Source organism: Prunus dulcis, chromosome 6 (genome assembly GCF_902201215.1).
Source record: "Prunus dulcis chromosome 6, ALMONDv2, whole genome shotgun sequence".
Classification (NCBI taxonomy): Eukaryota; Viridiplantae; Streptophyta; class Magnoliopsida; order Rosales; family Rosaceae; genus Prunus; species Prunus dulcis.
This window is the reverse complement of record NC_047655.1, coordinates 12467446-12477437: the sequence shown is the minus strand read 5'-3', so window position 1 is coordinate 12477437 and position 9992 is coordinate 12467446. Positions and strand designations below refer to the sequence as shown.

At 34.1% G+C, this 9992-nt stretch overlaps 1 protein-coding gene across 3 annotated transcripts; it reads left to right on the top strand.

The window, feature by feature from the left end:
• The first annotated feature begins 2891 nt into the window (after nucleotides 1–2891).
• LOC117631350 (putative axial regulator YABBY 2) lies at nucleotides 2892–9083 on the top strand. 3 transcript variants are annotated; one of them, XM_034364452.1, is made up of 6 exons: nucleotides 2892–3312; nucleotides 5638–5763; nucleotides 5962–6091; nucleotides 6779–6827; nucleotides 6914–6989; nucleotides 8702–9083. In XM_034364452.1, exons 1-6 carry the CDS (start codon nucleotides 3241–3243, stop codon nucleotides 8819–8821), a joined length of 573 nt encoding a protein of 190 aa, XP_034220343.1. In that variant the 5' UTR covers nucleotides 2892–3240; the 3' UTR covers nucleotides 8822–9083. The 3 variants fall into 3 exon arrangements, with proteins under 3 accessions (XP_034220343.1, XP_034220341.1, XP_034220344.1); XM_034364450.1 differs by having other exon boundaries at nucleotides 2898–3312; nucleotides 5956–6091; XM_034364453.1 differs by lacking the exon at nucleotides 2892–3312 and adding an exon at nucleotides 5243–5465 and having other exon boundaries at nucleotides 5956–6091.
• Nucleotides 9084–9992: the final 909 nt, after the last annotated feature.

The following is a 9992-nucleotide window of genomic DNA, read 5'->3' as shown; positions in this document are numbered from 1 at the left end:
AGATGTTTAGGCTGTTAGGCACCTCCAGTTGAACTTGGTATATGAGATAGATAGATAGTCTTTAATTTTGAGTGGATTAAGAATAATAGATTGCTCAGTAAATTGGGATTAATTTACTGATTGCTCAGTTATGTTATTTAATGGATTTACTAATGTATTATTATTATTTTTTTATGGATAATGTTTTAGTAAGAAGAAGCTGATTTGCTGAGAGGAAATGGTCAACTACTAACACTCGCTGCTGCTTAGTATCTTTTGCTTTCTATGTAGATGAAGTTGCTTAGGTCTGGAGATTTGAAAGTTAGCACATCTATTGAAATTGCTTGGTCTTTTTGTATTGCTCTATTGACATTAGGCACATCATATATCATCAATCAAATGTTATGTTTTTATATTTGAAATTTTTATTGATTAATCCAAGCACATGGAGTTGAATCCCTTCATTACTCTCATTCTTGTTTGTTTTCTGTTTTCAATACTAGGTTAGATGACATTAGTTTTGTAAATTTTGAGTTTTAACAGGTAACACGTATTGAATGAATGATAAAATCAACATGAGATTTATTATTACAAAATAAATAAATAAATATAAATAAAACCAATCACGTCATGAAAAATAAGCCGTAATTGCTAATTGATAGTCTACATTTACGACGACCAGTGCATGTCGTAATTGCTTGTACTGAATTACAACTCACTATGCAAGTCGTTGAAAGTAATTATAATGACGTTACATGCACGCTGTAGTAAGGTTTACGGCGTGTTTTTTGTGGGATTATTTGCAACTAGAAAAACATGTCGTTATTGAGGAACATTATTTACTACAAGGGCTTTTACTGCTTGTAGCCTTATGTCGTGAATGATACTTTACGGCATACTTTGTGCGTCGTAAATGATGTGGTCTGGTGTAGTGTTTCCTCTTTAGCAAAAACCTTAACACTAGTTAGCATTTCAAGTAACTATGAATGTGAGGTTTTATTTCTTTTTTTTTTTTTTTTCTTGATACAAGCAATATGAGGGGAGAGGGGTTTTCTACAACTACCAGGGTGGCATGGGGAGTCGAACTTGTCCAGTGGCGGAGCCTCAGTGGGGTCGCACGACCTCTGGAAAACCATGGAAATAGGCTTAGAGGTCCCTTGGAGCTGGGGGAGAGACCCCTGGGAGTTGCACACCAGGTGCTCGACGTTTTTCCTGAGTAAGAAAGGAGCTGCGTGAGGAAGAAGAAGCGCTGCTTTTTTTGAAAAAAACATCCTAGGCAAAACGACGTCGTTTTGACCCAAGAATTTTCTTTAAAATGGCCTGGCCCAGCAACTCCCCCAAAAGTCCAAACCCACCCAATACCTCCATCCCATTGCTTTCAATCATACAACTTTACCAAATCTGGAAAATATTGGCCAACGTTTAATATACACCTTTGCCCAACAACCCTTCGTATTTCCCATTTCATTAGGTCATCTTGTCCACTCTCTGGAGTGGAAAGTTGGCTTTCATGAGACAAAGATTAATGAAAAACATAAAAATACTAAAATAAATGTAATAAAATACCATGTCTCTGCTCCATTCAACTCAAACACTCAAATGGATTCCTAAAATCCCCAAATTATATTATTCTCTACCCTAAGTTCCCAACTAAATCTCCCCCACAAACCCTCAACATGGCTGTAAAAAATTTATTCTCTTCCCTCTCCATCTCTGATTTTATAAATTTATTGTTCTTGGTATACTTAAACCTCTGTGTTACATTCTTTTGTTTGATGATAATGCCTAATATTTTTATTGGATAATGATTTATTGATAATGCCTAATATTATTTGATTTGTTCGAATTTAGGGTTTATGATTAATTTTGTGATGGAATTCTTGTCCTCTCTATGTTTGTTCATTTGTCTTAATAAAATTTGTTTCTTTTATATAAAAAAATGGTTGACTATTTTGTTTGATTAATTCATGTGTAGAATTATGGAATGATAAGAGGAAAGTAATAGAAAATTATTTTTTAGCATTATTTTCATCTTTAAAAAAAAATCATAATTCTTACACTAAAACCCCTCAGGGTAACAATCCTGGATCCGTCACTGCGCTGGTCTACAAATCAAGGTCATTTTTCACTGGGCTAGACTCCGTTGGCGAGGTTCTATTTCTTAAGTGAAAGTTGTTTGGGATGAGAACTATTAAAATATTTACTTAAATTGTTTTTATAAGTAATTTCATATTTTGGATAGATTGTATCTAGTTTATTTTACTTAAAAAATGAGTGAAGAATGAGCTTTTTCTTTGTATCTTAGAAGAAGTAGGTTTAGATAAGATACGTAAGCAATAAAATATTTTGTTTTCTTTATAAGAAACAATTTGATCAGGTTCCTTATGGATAAATCAACCAAAATAAAACCTATGAAAGCTTCATTGTCAACTCAAAAAGCCTAGTTATACGTGAACGTCTTATCACACTAAGTTCCTTATGGACAAATCAACCAAAATAAAACAAAGTAATATACAAATATTGAACTTGCATGGAGATTAGGAGAAAAAAAAAAAAAAAAAAAGGAAAATTTGAAAACAAGAATCCCAATAAGGACAAATGACGAATTATGAGTAATGAGCAAAAGCATCCTAATTCATTGACTTCAGCTTGGACACTTGACAGACATACAATACAATTGCATGACAGAAATTCTAAGCATGTCTCTCATCCGAATAATAATAATAATAGCTTTTTATTTTTATTTTTACTTTTTTTGTTGGTTTATTATTTTCTCTCTCTTCTCTAAACATTCCCAAGCATAAATATCTCAATCGCGCCCCCCTCGTCCGCTACAGAAAGCCAAGAGGGTTAAGAGAGATGGGTCACTCCGACCCACTCATTCTCTCAATCATAACACACCCAACCCCACCACCTCTCTCTCTCTCTCTCTCTCTCTCTCTCTCTCTCTCTAAATCCACAAACAACCTTTCCCATAAAACCACCTTTTATATGTTCATATTACAAAAACCACTACTTAAGTTACATTTTACACCTCTTCCCACTTCACTCTCCGACCAGTCTAGTCCCATCCTCTCTCTCTCTCTCTCATAAAAAGCTTTTTCTATCTTCTTTTGTCTTCGTGTTCATTTCTTTGTATAATTTGTTTCTTGTTATTATCAGAATTAATTATATCTCCTTTTTCTTTATTCACGCTTAGCCTTTTCCTCAAGGAATACTTCCTGATCCGGCTATATATTACAATTTAAGCTTTGAAATATTATGTCAATGGATTTGATGGCATCCGAACGTGTTTGTTATGTTCACTGCAACTTCTGCAACACCATTTTAGCGGTACCTCTCTCTCTCTCTCTCTCTCTCTCTCTCTCTCTCTCTCTCTAAATGTCATTATAAGGTTTCTTTGTGATGTCTTTCAAGTGTCCACAGCTGAATTGACCAACATCCGGGCTTTCATAAATTTAGATGAATGAATTTTATGCATCATGACCCTTCATGGATCCAAAAATAACTTCCAAGTGTAGAAGAAAAAGAATTAATTGGGTTTTGTGAATATATAGCTAGAATTGTGACCCTTAAATCAATACATAAAATGCCCCCTTTTTTTTTCTGCTTAAAGTACTTGAATTGACGCCATGAATTGCAACTTATTCTGATTTCACATGGAATTGACCCAACAATCTGTCTTGTACCTTATATTTTATGAGGAATTGTATCTGGGTTTTGGCCTGCAAGCCTCCAAGTACATGAAAATAATAAGAAAATTCAATTGTATGTACGTTAAGAATAGTAGAATTCCAATCGATCCCATGAATGACTTATTTTATCTCAAAAGGGACGGATGATTGCTTCCTTCCAGCTAAAGATAGCAAGAAAATCTCCTAAAAGGTTTCCTACTGCAGATTATTTCATTGCCATGAAAACTACTAGGGCAACAGCTAGGGTTATATTTCCAATTAATTCCAGGCAGGCACAGGTTGAGACAGTTTTTCTGATCCCAAGCTCCGCACAACTTTATGCAGATTCCTATATATATACATAAATTAAATGGTAGGGATACTATTAATTTATTTCTAAAGCCAAGCCATGGCAGTACTGATTCATTTTCTTTTATCGTTCGATCTTGTCATGCCTTCATTTCTCTCTCTCTCTCTCTCTCTCTCTCTCTCTCTCTCTCTCCCTCTGTGGATAAATAAATATGATCGATCCAGTGGTTACATATTTCATGTTTTGAATATCAATCTAGTACAAAAGGTGCCTTTTCTTTTTCTCTTTACTTGAACTTGTGAATATATATATATATATACAGAGAGAGAGAGAGAGAGAGAGAGAGAGAGATCTGCTGCCAATGAAAATCTTGGAGCCATAGCAGCAAATTTTGCTTTTCTTTTCTTTCTTCTTTCTACTTTCTTTCATCATAAGATGCCTCTGATAAACAACCCCTTTTGAATGCTTTCTTTTGTTTTTTTCCTTTTTGTTTATTTATTCGTTCTCTGTTGATATATAGAAAATGATGTTAAACGCTGCACAGTGCAGAGTGAACAGTAATTAAATCAGTGTATTTGATGATGATGATTCAGATACCAGCAAGCTTTGTCTTCTTTATTCATGGGCTATCTTTGCGATGTTTGAAAGTGATGAGTGGTTAATGCTTGTCATGGACTTTAATGGTTTCCGTTCCTGTCATGTCACTTTCGTCCTCTCTCCCTCTCTCTCTCTCTCTCTCTCTCTCTCTCTCTCTCTGTGGTTGATTGAAGCTACATGTATGTATATATGTATTCATACCTATATATACTTTCCTTTCTATCTTTTATCATCTTCCTTGGGGATGTGTCAGGCAGAAAAGCCAGGAGGGGCACCGAAAGGGAAAAAATAAATAGTGCCTTAATTGACTCTTGTGTGCGTGTGTTTCTTTGTTTCCAGTGTGTGTGTGTGTGTGTGAGAGAGAGAGAGAGAGAGAGAGAGAGAGAGAGAGAGAGAGAGAGAGAGAGGGAGGGAGAGGGAGATGATAGTCTTTAATTTATTAAATGAAGGCTAGTCCTTATAGTTATTACCCATGTGAGGTCTAAGAGTTTTGAGAGAGTTAAGCTGCGGTTTCGATCTCTCTCTCTCTCTCTCTCTCTCTCTCTCTCTCTTTACATTGATCAAAACCGCATTTTTTTTGTAAATAACATATATATAATCTTTCTAGCTACTTCTTTGAATGCATTTAGGAATTTCATCCTTCTACTTGTTGTTCTTCTTGATCTTCTTCTTCTTCTTGATCATTGCATTATTTATTTTTTATGTCGCTAACGTATGTGACGCCTCTTGTGATTCATATAGAGTCCTGGATAAGATGTCATATCTAGTTTGTTTTGCGGATGAGGAAGATAGCTATCTCATACAAGATTATTTTATGTTTATGAGAATAGGGTTTGATTATTATTTGATGCTTAAATTAAACACCTTGACAACGGCATATTTGTGATGAAGAATTTGTGATTAAGGTACTAACCAAATTAAACTTTAATAAATCATTCATTCACATTCTCTGAGAGGATTGACATTTTTTATGTGTGTTTCTATTAATTAAGAAGAATATAGGACACAGAAATTGTATAATTAAGTGTTAATTATTTAGTTTTATCTTTTAATTTATGTAATTGGGTGCACCTGCAGGTAAGTGTTCCATGCAACAGCTTACAGAACATGGTGACGGTGAGATGTGGGCATTGTGCCAATCTACTGTCAGTTAATATGGGAGCTTCCCTTCAGTCGAATGCTCTTCCTTCTCAAGATCCCCAGGTAATTAGATTATAATTTATTTAAGCCGGCCCTTACCAAGGGAAAACATAAACAAAAATAGAAAACAAAGCACAATTCATCATATTCTTTCCACAAGGAATTTGATGGGGTGTGTGAAAATTGTCTGTTAAGTTCATTTATAAAGATAGTTTTAATTTGATGGGATAATTAGTTGTTTTGGTGAAATTAAAGCTACAGAAGCATCACCTGAGCTCTGAGGATTCAAATAAGAGCTGCGGATCTTCATCATCTTCCAAATGCAGCAAGTTTAGTCATCCCTTTGAGTCTGTAGAGCTTCATGACCAACCTAGAATCTCTCCCATCCGCCGTGAGTCTCTCTCTCTCTCTCTCTCTCTCTCTCTCTCTCTCTCTCTCTCTCTCATGTGATTGACCATATATCTATTTCAGTCACTTTAAATGGATTTCCAAAAACTCCAACCCCACCTTTACCCCAAAAAAATTGAATGTCTCTCATACCAAATGTTAAATGCAAAACCAACTACCTGGTTTGATTGATTTAATATCCAAATGTAGCTTTAAGAAAAGTGTTTCTACACATTTGGAAAACCACCTAATCTTCTGATGAATAGACTCATGCATGCAAAAAGAGATTTGTCCTCAGTGCCTCATGGGCCATATAGGATGATGGTGACCTTTCAAAACAGATTTCAGAACCCATCAATTAATTGATACCAATATCCATTAATACTTTCACAATTTAATCCATAATCATTTATAAAAATAATTATAAAAAAAACCAATTATATAGGCTGCATTTTTTTTGTGAGGAATCTAGTCTGCCTCTAAATGAACCCTCTGTGCTTTCAATCCCAATAGTACACCATTGGAATGTGGTCAATTTTGTAGCTATATATATCTGAATTGGAAGCCTTAATTTCTTGGACTTTGTATTGGAGTTACATTGGAATTGGAAGCTGACATTTCATTTCATGCATAATTATATATATATCTAAACCATTTTTAATTTTTTAATTTTTATATATAAATGTCTCAGCACCCGAGAAGAGACAACGGGTTCCTTCAGCATATAACAGGTTTATCAAGTAAGTTTAATATACAATACTTTTATCACAAATTCTGTGGCTAAGACGGACATATTATCTAATTTTTAATGGCTCTCTCTCTCCAGGGAAGAAATTCAAAGGATTAAAGCTAGTAATCCTGACATTAGCCATAGGGAAGCTTTTAGCACTGCAGCAAAAAATGTAAGTCATGGATTGATAACAAAGAAAAGAAGGCATCATGTCTCTCAACTTTTTCATATCTGGGAGGTCCTGTAGTTATTAAAGTAGTACTATCAAGCTTCTTTTGGTACATAGAACCATCAAGTTGATCGATGCTGCCCCTCACATTATTAGTAAGTAATGACTCTTGTTAATCAAGTCAAAAAAGTGTCAGAAGATGAAACATTATTAGTAATCATTTCGTTTTTCGTTTTTATTTGTTTACTTAGAGATAAAGAGAAAATATATTGAAGAAAACGATCGAGAAAGAATTACAAGAGGGAGGAAATCATAATGATGGAGAAATTAAGGCAAATGCATGAAACAAAACACAAGAAAAACAAAAACTATTTAAAATTTTCTTTTAGCTTTTCATTTTATGTAACATTCCATTACATTTCTCTGTCCTGTCCACCATCCTTCCTTCCCCACTTCTCCATCTATTCTCTCTCCTTTCTCTACCTATCATTTCTCCCATTTACTTTTCCATATTATCTTTAACTAAAACAACAAAAACAAGAACAAAACCTAAATGAATTTTTTGGCTTCATCATTTCGATGGCTAAATGCATGGCATGGAAATAAGGAATGATTTTTTGAAGTGCTTCTATCATGCTTTTGTGCAAAATAGGGTTTCATAAAGCCATGTGAAAGAGTTGGTGACATTCGATCCGACAAGTAGTAAAATACACATCCTGGGAGTTCTCTAAAGCTCTTCCATTTAATCATTCTCATTTTAGGAAACATGATAGCAATGGTTAGTAAAAAAAGAGAGAGTAATATAACCATAAAAACGTAAATGGCCAAAAGAAGAATCAAGACTATAAAGGAAAATTAATTTATTCATGGTCTTTTACCATTTGAAGTTTGTGAAATATCTTGTTTGCCATAGAAAAATGTATAGTTTCATTCTTAGATTTCTATATTTTGGGCATGCATCGAGATATGGATATAAAGGGGAAAAAAGAATATAAAAAACATGAAATCAGATTGGATTTTCTGTGTTGCTTGTCACTAAAGAATGCAGATGAACTTGATGGGTTGAGGGGTATGGAGCAACAAGTGTGGTTAATCTTTGTTTTGATTATAGTTGATGGTGATTATTATATGGACGAAATTTATATTAGCACATCCAAAAGACAAAAAGGACTGAAAAAAGCTCATTGTTCGACATTTTTGAAAGTGAAATACTGATTCCTCTGGAAATAGAAACTTCTACTTTCCTGTTAATCATAGTTTGACATTTCTGGATAAATTTTTATTTTATATTTTTATATTTTTGATGAATTGGTTTTGCATATGTGTCAAACTGTGATTTTCAAGGAAGGAGTAATGTCTCCTTCCAGAAAGGAGGCAAACAGTGTCCAATTACTTAAGCATGCTCTACTATATCATTTGCTATTTCAGTTTCAAAACTGTGGTGATTTATACTTCTAACAAGCTTAAGCATTTCAGACATATGGCTCCATACCACGTTGTATAGAATTTTTCTCCCTTCAACATGAGCATCCTGATAGGGATTGGTCTTTTACAATGTTGTTTATTACATGTGTTGCTGTCTAGGTAGTTAAAATGTTGCATATGCCAATGCAGTTCTCTTTATCAGCCTTAAAAATTTGTCACAATATTGGAGAAATAATAATGATGAAAGTTAAAATGGAAACTATCAACTGAGAAAAGGTTTTGTGTTGCAGTGGGCACATTTTCCTCACATTCACTTTGGTTTAAAGCTGGATGGCAGCAAGCAACCGAAGCTGGATCAGACTTTTGCAGGAGGAGATCAGGGAACTCAAAAGTCTAGTGGATTCTACTAAAACAAACTGGTACATATCCCCCGTGAGAAAGAAGCACCCTGGCTTTTCTATATATATGTGTGTGTGTGATGCAAAGAAATATTGAGGTTGATGAAGTCTCCTAACCCTATAGCTAGGGAACCTCTTTAGAACCTCACCCTTTCAAATTGCTATATATATGTGTTCAATTGATTTCCCTAACTATCAAGAATTCTTGTCATTACATTCATGTTGGACTTTATTTAATCTTTTAAGTAAACAGATAAAGCAGAATCTTTCTCTCTCTCTCTCTCTCTCTCTCTCTGTGTGTGTGTGTGTGAGAGGACCACATAATTAACCACTGTGATATTCCATGCATCTGGGAATTCACCCAGAGGACCATAGGTTAAAGTTTTTGGCTGCATATATTATATACATGTGTGTATATATTATATATATTTATACAACCAGCTTATGAGTGTGTATCGAGCTGTCATGACTGATGCAACACGAGAGAGAGAGAGAGAGAGTGAGAGAGATGCCATTTGTGTATGTTCACAAGATAGATGATGCAGACGTTCGTGCATGCTTCACCTGTCTCTTATTGAGGGCTCAGATGATCATAATAGCATTTTTTAAAGTTTTCTATCCATGATTATATAGATTTGTTATAAATAGTTTTGAAAGTTTTCTTAGTTTTTTCTTTTTCTGTTTAAAGATTTTAATTTTTTTAGTATTATTTTTTCATTGAATTTATGGGTTCAACATGCATGCCATGGCAGCAAACAGTGACAAAGCCACTCCTAGGCCTAAAGTGGCCCTGCCCCCCCTAAGATTTTGATCTCTCCTATATTATATTATATATAACATATAAAATTTGTAATAAACAACGTATAATATAAGTTAAAATTTCATTTAAAACAAATAAGACATGACTAAATTATAAATATATATTTAGCTCTAAACATGTAAGTATTGAATACATAGGTGTTTTATATACTCGTATTTTTTACTTCGGTACTTTTAACTTTACAATTCTAACTCTGCTCCTGGCAATAAACTAACAAACTTTTTGATGGAATCCAAAGATATGAACAAATTGATGTAATGATGACTCACAAAAACCAAAAAGTATAAAAAGGACTATAGCTAATAGTTTGATGAACCTCATAGATGTTTGTGATAAGTCCCAAACCTCATAGATGTTTGTGAT